A 12761-nucleotide genomic window follows, 5' to 3' on the forward strand; every position below is an offset into this window, starting at 1 on the left:
GCTCTGTAGTAAGACATTTCAGGATGTTGAATGCAATACCAGCTGCAGAACACGAGGGCCAGCTCCACACTAAAAGTCTTAGATTGAACAAATTCTGTATTATTTTTTAATTCTTTTTAAATGGCTTGTAGAGAACAAATGTCAAGCCAAGGCACTCTAGTTTTAACAGACTTAAGAAGGGAAGAAACCTAGACTTCAGTGTTGTTTCTGGAATAGGTTGTTAGGGTTTTTTAGAGTTCTTGCTATGTTTAAATGGAGTTTGAATTTGACAGCACAATTCCAGTCAGCTTATTCAAATTTCACTTGAAAAACTTAGTGGTTTTAAGCACATTTTTGAGTTTTTTCAGGATGCAGGAAAAATTTCATCTGTAGCATTGGTTAGGGTAATTTTTTTTTCTTTCCGTATCTGCCAGTGCACACATCGTCTTCTGTATTGGTTGAAAAAATTAATATAAACACTTCTACATGTCTATGTAAAAACATTCTAGTCACTTGCACTGTATGTAGTTTATTTGATATAAAATTTATAGATGGTAACTCTTTCTAAAATGTCTGGGTTTAAGCAGACCACAACAGTAAGATCTGACTGCTATGGAGGCATGGAACTGAAGTCTGGCAAATGATTAAAAGACTACTAGTTGGTATACCTGTGCAGACATACTATAGTTAGATTTGACAATGGCTTATGCAAAAAGGAATTGGTATTAACAGATAACAGTTGAAACATCCTCAGCCAGAAATACTCAAAATAACTTTATTTTACTCCTTTCTGCAGTCTCCCCTCAGTTGTTCTAGTAATTTTATTTCAAATCCTTCATTGTTATGAAAAAAAGTATTTTAGTGTCATAATCATCTGAAGCAGATACCATAGGTCCATAAGATGTGGCTAGTGATTCAGAAATCTTCAGTCTGTAAGTCCCTAATAAAACTTTTGAGCATAGCAGAAGGTGGAGTTCAGCTGAAGATTTCTTGTATCTACAGGTGTAAAAAAAAAAAAAAATCTTAAGTTTCTTTACCTGGTTTATGTGTAATTTTATATATGAAAACTAGGCTAAGACGACAGTCTCCATTAGAGACTTGAACAAAACACATTAGCACTAGAACAATGGAATTAGATAAATAATCCATGATCAATAAAGGATCTTGAGGTATAAAGGTTATTTCACTAAAACAGACTACACTGATTCCTTCAAGCCTGAAAACCAAAAAGCTGCTACTTGTAGGAATAATTTGCTTTATGCTGTTCAGTTCTCGGCATCATTGAATGGATGATATTTTACTCCAGTGCCTTAAATATAAAATGAGCATAAAAAGGAGAACTGATGGATTTAGATCTTTATAGGCCCTTGTTGCACATTTAAAAAGTAGTTGGAATTACGGCTAAAATATTTTCAGGATAAGGCTGGGGACTTACATCTTGGCACTAGTGCAGGACTAATGCAGAGAATCATGGTATTGCAGAATATGAAGCTGGCCGAGTGTCTGATGAGAAGGTATGGCAGGTAAAGACCAGCTGCCCATATTACTTTGAAATGAAAATGTGTTGCTGTCAATTCATGCAGTCTAGTGTAAAACCAGCTGGCTTCAATGTAATTTGGGAAAAGAAAGCTGAGAAATTGTCATTTTAAGCGTCTAGGTTGTCCTGTCAGATTCTCAGTTCAGAAGCAGCCTTAGGAAGGGCAATTAGGAGTGTAGACAGATGAGCATTTGCAGGTGTGTATAGAACAATTCCTTAGTCAATGTTTGTGATTGTTTAGCCAGTGTCTGTAAATTGTGAGTAACCATTCTTGGTTAATGCTGTGGTAACTTTGGTCTCCCATGTCATTTAGAAGCAAGCAGTCAGTCTTCTGCAGGGGTAGTTCAAAGTTATCTGCATTTATTTTTGTACTACAGTGAGGTGACATCAGGTTTGTTTACTGTGATTCAGTTGGGGGGGGAAAGAGTTTAGTAGCTTCCATGTGAGCAGTAGTAATTGCTGTAACTATTTCTATATCAGCTTCTGTCTTGGTTAGGTTAGAAGAAGTGACAAGTGTAATCTCTACAATGATAGATGCCAGAAATTAATTTAATTTAATAGGACAGCTGTGTGTAAAGTAATACCTGAGAAGTTTTGTAAGCATGTCTGGTAAACATCCCTGTTTGCCCAAAATAGCTTTTTTTTTTTTTTTTTTAAATTCAGTTGGTCTATTGGAACTTAGGAGAATTTAATATCTTCTAACAGTGAAGGTTTCTATTTTGTAAGGAAAGGAAGTGGCATCAGAAAACATACAGTGTTGATCAGAACGTGTTTTTCTACAGCTTTTAATTGATCTTTGATCTGAGGTTGTACCTGATTGACTGGGAAAGTAGGCTGTTCTCTTTAAATGACTGCTGTGTTCATGAAGAGCTGTCTAACTGGTGATGATCTTAGAAAACATTGATAGACACTGAATATGATAGTTAAATCTATGCTGAAGAAAACAGAAGCCTATGATTGTTTGTAAATCAAGTCTGTGGCTTTTTTCCCGCTGGGAAAAATGCACTTACTTGCAGTATTTGATACAAGTCTAAAAAGAAACCATCTTCATATAGTAGTGAGTCCTGTCTTTTTTTTGTAAAGGGAATTTTCTGGAATACAACTTCTTTACTGAACATGCAACTCAGATCCTCTTAGTACCTAGGCGAGGAACTGCAGTTTGCAACCTTATGTGCAGAGCTTAGTGTGGTCTATAACCTGGTCGTCCTAACAGATTTTTAAGGTAAATAGCAAAATGTGTCATAGCTCTGGCAACGACCACTTCTCAGTGTGAAGCTTAATGCTTTGGGGAAGAGTCCTTTTGCTGAAACGATGCTTACAGATTTTTTGCTGTGTGCATACAGAAAGTTAATTCAGAGATACCTTGGAAATCGAAGGATCTATTTAATATAACCATTATTTTGTTCTTTTTCCTTTTGCAAGATTTGGAATGCTCTTATTGGTATAAGAGGTCCAGATCTTTTAATAAAGTACTGGATTTTGTGTCTGCACTCAAGAACACTGAGGAAAATATCACTGTTAGTGACTGTAGGAGTTCTCAGGTAACACACTTAGTGGAGAACAAGCCAACTTCTGGAACATGGCACTGATACATCCTTTTATAGAATGGATTAGGGCTAGCTGGAGAATTTAATTTAGTATTTGGGACTAAGTATTGTTCTATCTCCATGTCTGTGAGTAGCCCTTTGAAGTCTTGCATCTCTTAACCATATATGCCTGATCTAACTGACCTATGTGCTTTGACAAATTTTAGTGGTTATTGTTTGTGTGTCTTGCTCAGCTTTTTTTATACTTGTATTCCACCACTCCACTCTTTCTTTAGTTTTTCTCCTTACTATGAAGCCCAATGAGGATTTAATTCCTTAAAGTTTCAGGAGACTTCTATTAGAATCTGCAGTGCTGACCTCAAGAGGTTTGGGATTTATTTTTTTTTTTAAAGGCCAGAGGACAATGCATATAGAAATACAGTAGCCTGTCAATTAAAGTAGGTGCAAATGAGATGCATGATGTTTGAAGGAGGATTTTTGCTTCAATGATGTTATAATGAGTATATCGCAAATCTTGTCACATTAGCTTATAAAGGCAGCCAGCTATTAGCGTGGAGTAAGCCACGGTGTGATTCTGCAAGTCTGCTGCTGCAGGTAGTAGATTTAAATAGAAGTCCCTCAAAAAAGAATGAGTGTGGCTTTGCATAAGCTTATTTTGCAGACTATTAATGGAGTAATAATGCTATGAAGTCTTTGGGGTACAATAATTTATAGCACAGGTGCTTAGTACAGTTAGCTTTGCATGAAAGGTTTTTCATACGCTCAGAAAATGCAAATTTTACATAGGTAAGTAGTAGTATTACAAAAAGCAGGGCTAAATTTCTCATTAGTTATCTACAAAGAAAAGTTAACTGAAATGTGTACACCAAAGCGTGCAGTTAACCACATACAACACACACTAGTGTAAGCCTCCTTTTACCACAGTTTTTGTAGTATAAAAGTCCTTTGGTTTGGGAGTTAATGGTTTGCTTGGGAACGAGCTCTAAGCTCAGTAACAAGCTGCCATGGGAGAAGTGCCCATGGTCTAACCAGTATAAGAGGTAGAACTTGTGTAAATGAATTGTGACCCCTTGTTTCTGTTGTTTACTACTGACTGCTCTTAATGTTTTTACAGTTTGAGTTGTATTTAATGAGGATATCTCTAATTCTTATTTACATAATGATTTCTGTTTCCTGAGAATCCATTCCAAATTCATTGAAAGCTGCACTTCAAGGTATCATCACACAATCACAGACAGTTGGAGGAGAGTTAGGTAGGTGGCTGTTACTTAATTTAGCTAGGCTTTTTTTCTACTTCATATGTGCTGCATTTCACATTTGAAATTACCGTTTCAGTGCAAAGGATGTCAGATTTCATAGCCTTTTGATTTATAAATTATGAAAAGTAAAAATGCATTGTTTGAATTAACCATAAATGAGAAAACTCAAGCTGTAAGACAATGCAGGTAACCCTGAAGCATATCTTTGCACTTAATTTTCTCTCCAATACTGATACAATTGAGGTAGAAAAATATTCCAACTTTTCAGAATGAAAACCTGAAAAGACAGGCTTGTGGAAAGCCATTGACCAGTTACCTTGACCTTTAGGATTTAAAACTATTTCCTTAAAACAGCTTTTCTTTAATGTGCCTATGTGGCATCTTACTGTCCACATGTGCATCATGCTGTGCTTTATGGGGGGGATGTGGAGAGGGAGAAGAAAAAGAGGAAGATGAAAAGAGAAGTTGCCATTTGCTGCTTAACTGAAGCTAGAACATCTCAGGGTCACAGGGCAGGAGACCTGATACAGAATTAGGTTGTAATTGAACAGTGAGCACTTCTGACCTTATTTTCCTTCCCACAGCTGCCCAGCAATGTTTGTCTCCACCCTTTAGAAGCCTGAATTTATTTTTGCTCATTTCTTGCACGTGCACCTACCCTACTAGGCAAGGCTTCTTTTTGCTGCCTTCCCTCATCTGATGGGGAGTCTCTTTCATGTAACTTAGAAAGAGTGCCTGGGGACTCTTGAGTTCTTCTAAATTGTGAACCAGTATTTTATGCAATCGATAGGGCAATTCATGACTTTGGAGGTGCAAAGCATAAAGAAGGGGGGGAAGTTTAACTTAGAAAATAATCTTTTTACTCTAATAATTGTTGCAGTGGTTCTAGTTGGGACAATAGCTTGTAAAAATACTGAAAATATTAAGAAACTGAAGAACTTTTTAGGTTAGATGAGTACAGATGAAACAACTGCCATGTATTAGGAATCTAGAGTGCAGATATGTAGGGACAAAGAGTGAAGGGGAAAAGCTCAATGTTTTTAAATTTTTAAAGAGAAGTTACCATGTAGCATATGCTGACACATACATCATGAATAATTTAGGGTGTGGACAGTGGAGAGGGCAGCCAGCTGTACCTTCTGAGCCAGCTGCTGCTAACTGATAAGCTCGTACAGAAGAGTTGCACTAGGAGGAAGTAGCAGTAATCATAGTTTGTGGTTACAAGATTATGGGTCATTGCCGGGAAGCTGGAAGGATAAACAGCAGATCAGCATCCTTGGCAGTAAGAGCACACAACAAAACAGAAGAGGTCTTGAAAAATCTCCCAAGTTTAAACTGCCACCAAGATGTTCACGAAACAGTGACTCCAGTCATGCAGTCGCTTTCTTGTGTCTGCTAAGCTGCTCACTGTTAACTGTCAAAGCAGGTGGTGGCAGGAGGAAGCTTAGTTGTACCCTTCTGTCTTCCAAGTTACCCTTCGTGGCTATGACCGGCTACAGAGGACTCCAAAGTAAATATTGAGGAAAAATGCCATTTGTCAACTTCCTGAGCATATTGAACTACTTCATTAGACTTAATTGGCTATTTTAAAATTTTTTTAATAGCTTTAAGTATATTTTTGGTGTCATTAAAATTCTTCATGGCATAATTCCAGACTGTTTAAACTGTATTTGTCAATATGACCACTGCTGATAAACTGCATTTTAAAAATGCTAAGAGAATCAATATAGTAGAACCTTTATTGACAGATAAGTTTTCAAGATGATTTTGCATCTTAAACCTCATTAAGTGCTTAATATCTTTCTGGAGTCATGACAGCTTCTTGTGGTGAAGAAGACCTTTTAACAGAGCAATACCTTTGAAAAGTATTGTTTGCTGAATGCTGTTTATTTTGCTAGTATGCTAGAAGTGCAAAAACTTAAGTGGCTGTTCACTCTTTAACTAAAAATGAAAACTTTAAATACCTTTGGAATACAGTGGCACTTTTGTGAAGTATTCTACAGATATCAAGATGCATGCTGAATATTTATATGCAAAAGATTATTTGAAGTCATAATGTAGTTTTCAGTAGCTCTATAATAGCTGAAGATCTTTGCCCTTGCTGAAACAATCTTAGAGAATTCCGAGCAGTGATGTCTTCAGTATTTCAGATCCTTTCTTACAGGCTGCTGTTGCCTTTGTGCCTCTCTGCAGTCCTAGTGGTGATGAAACAGCTCTTCCATGGAGTTGTGATGCTTTTGGCAGCTATCAAAGGTACAGGCAATAATTTGAGCACCAGATTATTTGGATTTACTGGGCAGAGAATTTAGCTGTGAACAAAATGAGTGTGAGTAGTATTTAACGTAGCCACTCCCGGAAGAGGTTTGAGCCCTTATTTCACCAAGGACTGAGCTGAAGAGACACAAGGTTCTTTTCAGATTCCTAAGGGTTTTTACTATGTTTCTAGCTATAAAACTGCTGACTCCAAAGCAAGTATCAAAATACTAAAATTTTAACTAGTACCAAAAGAATAAATTTGTGGTCAAGCAGTACCAGAGTACAACAAGGACATGTGGAAATGGAAGCTACATCAGGGAAAATTCAAATTGGTCATTAGTAGAAGGTTCTTCACTGAGAGGGTGGATGGTCAGTCACTGTAACAGGCTTCCCAGGAAAAAAGTCATCAGGGCACCAAGCCTGTCAGTTCAAGAAGCATCTGGATGACACAGTCATATTGTTTAATTTTAGCTAGTCCTGCAAGGAGCAGGGAGTTGGACTTGATGATCCTTACTAGTCCCTTACAGCTTGAGATATTTTATCATCCTTCTAGTACTCATTGCTCCTTTTGTTTGCTGCAATAGTCTTTCTGTTATGAGAATCAAACATATAATGCTTTTTTTACAAATTAGTATGCGTAAAGTAGTATTTTTAGTGCCATTTAGCTATGAAGTCATTCAGAAAAAAAAATAAAAATAGAGCCCCTATTAAAGCATGTCTGCTTGATGAATGTGCATGAGTCGATTTCTATACCTCTTACTCCTGAGACATTTGTACCAGTGCAGTGAGTGATGTTGCATGTAGCATACTGGACTGCACAAGAATGTGGTTCCATGATGTAAGGGGTTTGTACTGAAATGATTCAAATAAGTGAGGATTTTTTTCATGTGGAGGCAAACTCTTGGCTTGCTAAATAATCAGTCTTTCAAGAGAGGGAAAAAGTGGCTTTTTAGTACCCAATTTTCAGTAAAGCTAGTTTGAATATTCCCAAGTGCTTGCATTAGGGTCACTTGCAGAAATGAATGGACAGAGTTTGTCCTAGTGGTGAAGCCAGGTGCATTACCCCCATTAAAGGTCTGAGAAACCGGGGTCCTGACTGCTCCAGTGGTTTGTCTGGAGTAACTGGGCTAGAAAAAGTAAGGCAGCTCTCAACTGCTTAGGAAACTCCCAAGTCCACTTACATTTACTCATCCACTTTATCAGCTAAATTTTTGTTGATGTTCTCATAATACCTTCCCAAAAAACATTCATTAAAACAGTGGGCTGGATATATATTTCATATTTAGAATAATCTGTTTGGTATGTCCTACGGTCAGCTTGCAAAATGCCAAGAGACATACACAGCATTAGTAAGACTCAGTGAAGCCTCTCAAACTTCTGTCACGGGAGAAACAGTTTATTATCTGTGAGACCCATGTTTTGAAGGATTTTAATTTTAGGCATTTAGGGACAAGTCATACATTGCATTGTGGTCACAGGTGACTGTCTAGTTTTAGACCTTAAAGAAATGCTAAGCAAGCTGTTTTGTAATGTCCCCATATGTACTACTGACTCCTGTAAGTGCCAGAGAATCAGTTTTGATTCTAGAGATGTTTTAAGTAAGTTTTAATGAGAGTTCACAGGAAGCTTGGACAGCAACTTACCTAGTCTTAAGACAGTGGCTTTGCTGTTCATGAGACAAAGGGTAAATTACAATGGTCAGTGTTACATAATCTTATAACTATATCAGATTTGTTTCAAAATGCTTGTAAATTGAAGAAAAACAGTGGGAATTTCACCTGCTAAAAAACTTGTATTTAGGAACCTGGTCATGGTGGCTTTTAAGATCCTTACACTTTTGTGTCTGTGCTATGGAATCTGGTAACCTGAAACCTAAATCCTGTGGTTTGAGCCCTTCTCAAAACACGAGGTATATAAAGGTATAAACACAGGCTTTTGCCCTGGCATACCTGATGGAAATTTAAGAGTATACTCAAGGTATCACCTGCCTTTCCGCTTATTAATGTTTTTAATTACTATTACCCATTTTTTGCTTTTCCCCCCTATATATAGCATTTGTGTAGAGCAATAGCTTCCCTTCCTCATACTTATTTTAATTACTTATGTTTGTTATTGTTGAGTAATATTGTTTGCTAAGAAAATCCCCTTGGAATGACCTACAGACTTTACAAATAGTAATGAAAGAAACTTTAGGCATACCACTTTGATTGTCTTTTTGTATTTTGCTCATGATGGCCTAGTACAATGTTCTCTTCTAGTGATGTATTAATATAGTGTCCTCATCTAAAAGCAATGTTGATTTATTTCCTCATTTTATTTTTAACATCCTTTCTGGATGGAATTCAATACAAATACAGAGCAGTGCCTGAAATGTGTTAATTCTGTCTTTTACAAACCAATAGCTGGAGGGCTCCCTGAACCATGTTGCCTTTTCACCAGCCCAAAGAGTGACTATTTTACATAGCAATTCTGTGTTTTGCAGAGGCAGTTATGAAACAGAGGACAGGCATTATGTTCAGGAGCTGCAGAGCTGCCATACAGATGTGCTGTACTATCTCAAGGTATTTACAGTCATGCAAACACCAGTCCAGTTCTACACCACTGTTTATCCAACATGTCTGCATCGATACTACTGCATTTATGCAAAACTCCCAAAAGTAGATGATCCTTTAGTCGTTTTGCATCTTTGACAAATGGTCTGTGGCGGTATCCGCAGTAGCGTACACAGTTACCAAAAGAGACAGCAAGCCCAAATATGGAGTGGTGTGAACACAAGTCCTGTTCTGCTTCCCTGGTAACCTTCAGCAGAAGAATGGTACAGGGTGGACAGGTGGGGGCAGTAATATCTTAAAGTATTGCAGCCAAACTTGTGAGAACCTGTTTAAAACCTTTGCATGAACTCATTGAACATGAATTTGAAAGAGAAAGCAGCAGCAGCCTGTTGTGGTGATCGAGATTGCATAGCAAATGGAAACAGAAAACTTCTGCCTTAACACGGCAGAACTGGGACAGCTTCAAATTGAACTACTCTGTATTTATTCTAATAGAGCAGAAGGCTTGCTTTTGCCTTCAGCTTTTTGTCTTGGTTGAAAAAGAATATCCGCTTGTAGCATCCTGAAGTAACAATTGTAGTAACTTCCTAAATTTGTGACATTTCAGAAATAATTTAAATGTGGTACACAGTAAAAGAAAACCACACAAAAGAACTTGCTTTGTGTCTTAAGATTTTAAAAGATAAAACTGCAGCCTTTAAGACTGTTATCTTTAAACAGTAAAAATGTCATTTGTTTAAAAATACCCTCAAACAAACAAAAAGAAACCCTAAAACTGGGACATGAAAATGACACGATTTAACTTAATTATAAGCCTTGAACAAGAAAACAGCATGTTCTCAGAATACTTAATTACAGCATTGTTTTTAGGCTGATGGGGTTTTGTGTGTGTGTGTTGCTTCAGTCAGTTTTGAGAAGAAAGAATTAGAGGCAAAGAAAACACGGAAGTACAGTAAGCATTTTGAAATGCAGTTTCCTTCTTACTGGGAAGCTACCACATGACTTACTGAAAAAGTTTATTAAAAAAAAAAAAAAGCCCGCTTGTAGTTGTTCTGTGGTATTACTCAATTTTAATTCTCTGTAAATCTGCTTCCTGAAAATATCCTACGACAACTCTCAAGCAGCACTACAGCGTTTAAATGTTTTCAGTGTTGTATGTAAGGCAAATACACGGAATTGGTTGGTTGTCCTGAAAGCATTGCTCATTGGCAGATGAGGGGAGAAACAGAACAAAGCTTTCTACTATTAATGTACAATAATGTTATAGTCTGAAATTTTAAAGGTGAAAGTAATTTTGACTGAATTCTACAACATGCAAAGCCAGACTATGATTATAGTCTTTTTGCCAACCTCACTAAAAGATGGCTGGGAGCTGAAATGAAATGGGACCTGCATTTCAGTTAGTCAATATATTGAATGTGGGTTGCTCAGTCTTAAAAATAAACACACAGTATAACCTTCAACAGCTAAATTTCTGCACAGGTATCTGCTGCCAAACAGTATGGGTTCCAGCTATCCCTTTTTGAAGTTGATAGATGAGATTTTTTCAGAGTGACAAAAAGACCAGCTTTTGTTTCTCTCCCTGGATCTGTATTTCTCAGATCACCTGTGGTTATATTGTGTGCTCTTTCTTTATGTCGTAGATGAATGGAAGGACTGGCATTTTTCTTCTATTGAAACAAAGGGTTGTCGATTCAAAAGGATTTGGATAAAAAATATAAAAGCATGTAGACCATGTTCAGTTACGTTTTAAAGACCTATCTGAGGTGGATTCTCATGGTGTGCTGAATTAGGTGTGTGCAAGATAGGAGCTAGAACAAGACTGTGGTATCCCTGTGCTTGTGGGCAGCTCGTGTTCTGTGCTGCTTACCAGGAGCAGCAGCATGTTTTTGTCAGTCACACTTAATTCTTACATGATTTGGTGAATGAATTGTATATAAGTAGTTAAAGTACTTAACTCTTTAGCATCCCAAGGTGCTTTATTTATTCTTTCCTCCCCTAAGTTTACAGTCTATAATTACAGACAATAGGAAAACAGAAAGAAAGTGAAAAATCTGAATAAAGTCCTGCAATTAACTGGGGTTTCTTTGAATGCTATTGATAGGTTGCATTTCTACGTGTATGTACCTATATGCAGTTAGTAGGTAGTGTGCATTCTTTGTATGTACAGTAACCTGACTCCTCTGTTAAAAGAAGAAAAAAAAGTATATAGTAACAGAGGTCAATGACACTACTGGTAGCATTAGTTCTTTAAAGGAATTTGCAAGAACTTGTTTTTTAAAGCATGTTTCTCACTTAAGTGTGGGGGAATGGTGTCATTTGTATCTGAAGAAAAGCAAACTGCTTTCTAATCTGCTCACAGCTAAGTGGGCATACAGGGAATCTAGTCTTGAAAGTTCTTATCTAAGGCTTCTGTTCTGTGCTCTCTCAGCCTTCAGAACATATATGGGCTAGTCAGTCTTGCAATTGTGAGAGTCTTTGAGCACTTTTCTATGTTGTAAAAAGAGATTCAGCAGATTGCACAGCTGTTTTCCACCTGTCATAGAGTTTCAGCTGGAGGAAAAGCTAGATGAAGTGCAACCATACCATTGTGTGAAACATCTCCAGTTCATGGAGTTGCTCTAGGCACCTCTGCACTGGGATTGAGTTGAAACAGCATGAAGTAGAGTGACTGGCTACCCCTAAAAGAGCAGCTCAGGCCACTGATGGCATTTTGCTCCTTCCACTGAGCCATTCAAGTACTTGTTGCTTTAATTCCTGGTTTGGGGCTGTGTATGAAGGTTATACTAGCACACAGGGTAAGCTATAGCGTGGTTTGGAAACCATCTTCAGGTTTTTTTCTCTGGAGCTGACCCTTATGCTCCATTGCAGATGAACATGCTCCATTCTTTTAAGCAAAATCCACAGCAACAGTGCTAGCATTGTTTCATGAGAAACCAGAGTACTTTTAAATTAGATGTTAATGACATTTGTTCTGGTTTTATAGGCCTCTGTAATTTTATGGGGAAAAGGAGGTGGAAGGCTGAGGCCATATAAAATCTCACGACTTGAGGGAACCAATACTGGGAGTTAGTTACCTGTTGCAGTGCTGTCACAGCTCCCTCGTCCTGCCCACTTCACTGCCGTTTCCTAGAGCTCTAAAAACAAAACAAAACAAAACAAAACTGCTACATCTGAAACATTTGTAACCATATACTGTTCCTGTTATCAGTGTTCCACTGTGCCTCATCTTGGAGAAAAAAGAAAAGAAAACAAAACCAAAACCCACTTTTTCCCCCCCCCCCCCCTTCTGCTATTCCTGTGCCTGCCCTGCTCTGTAAGCCTTTCTCTCCTGGCGCTGTCCCAGCTTGCTTGAATAGTCGCCTGGACAGTGGGGTTGTTGGCCGAGTGCCCGTGCCCGCTTTAGCTGGGGAGGGGGCGGGAAGGCGGGACAGCCCCTCGCTTGCCGTCCGGGCCGTCCGAGGCGGGCTGCGAGCCGCTGCCAGCGGCTGGGCACAGCCGCTCTCCGGCTGGCGGGAGCTCCTTCCTCCCGGGAGCCGCCGCGGCTCCTCCCGAGCGGCGCCATCTTCTCTTCCCCGCCCCCCCAGCGGCCGCGCGGCCTGCGGGCCCCGGGCGGCCGTTAACGGGCGGC

The 12761-nt window shown here is 38.5% G+C and overlaps 1 protein-coding gene and 1 long non-coding RNA gene across 2 annotated transcripts in view; one reads left to right on the forward strand and one right to left on the reverse strand.

Annotated features, from left to right (window-relative positions):
- Nucleotides 1-12758, reverse strand: part of LOC127384839 (uncharacterized) — a 16639-nt gene extending 3881 nt beyond the window's left edge. Inside the window, exon 1 of the long non-coding RNA XR_007889514.1 lies at nt 12208-12758. This is a non-coding gene — a long non-coding RNA (uncharacterized LOC127384839). The remainder of the gene's footprint in view (nt 1-12207) is intronic.
- Nucleotides 4896-12761, forward strand: part of MANBA (mannosidase beta) — a 54899-nt gene continuing 47033 nt past the window's right edge. Inside the window, exons 1-3 of the mRNA XM_051619808.1 lie at nt 4896-5832; nt 6473-6575; nt 9061-9139. Of these exons, the coding sequence (XP_051475768.1) occupies nt 5808-5832; nt 6473-6575; nt 9061-9139 (207 nt within the window). The 5' untranslated portion in view covers nt 4896-5807. The remainder of the gene's footprint in view (nt 5833-6472; nt 6576-9060; nt 9140-12761) is intronic.

The sequence above is a fragment of the Apus apus genome, chromosome 4 (genome assembly GCF_020740795.1).
Source record: "Apus apus isolate bApuApu2 chromosome 4, bApuApu2.pri.cur, whole genome shotgun sequence".
Classification (NCBI taxonomy): Eukaryota; Metazoa; Chordata; class Aves; order Apodiformes; family Apodidae; genus Apus; species Apus apus.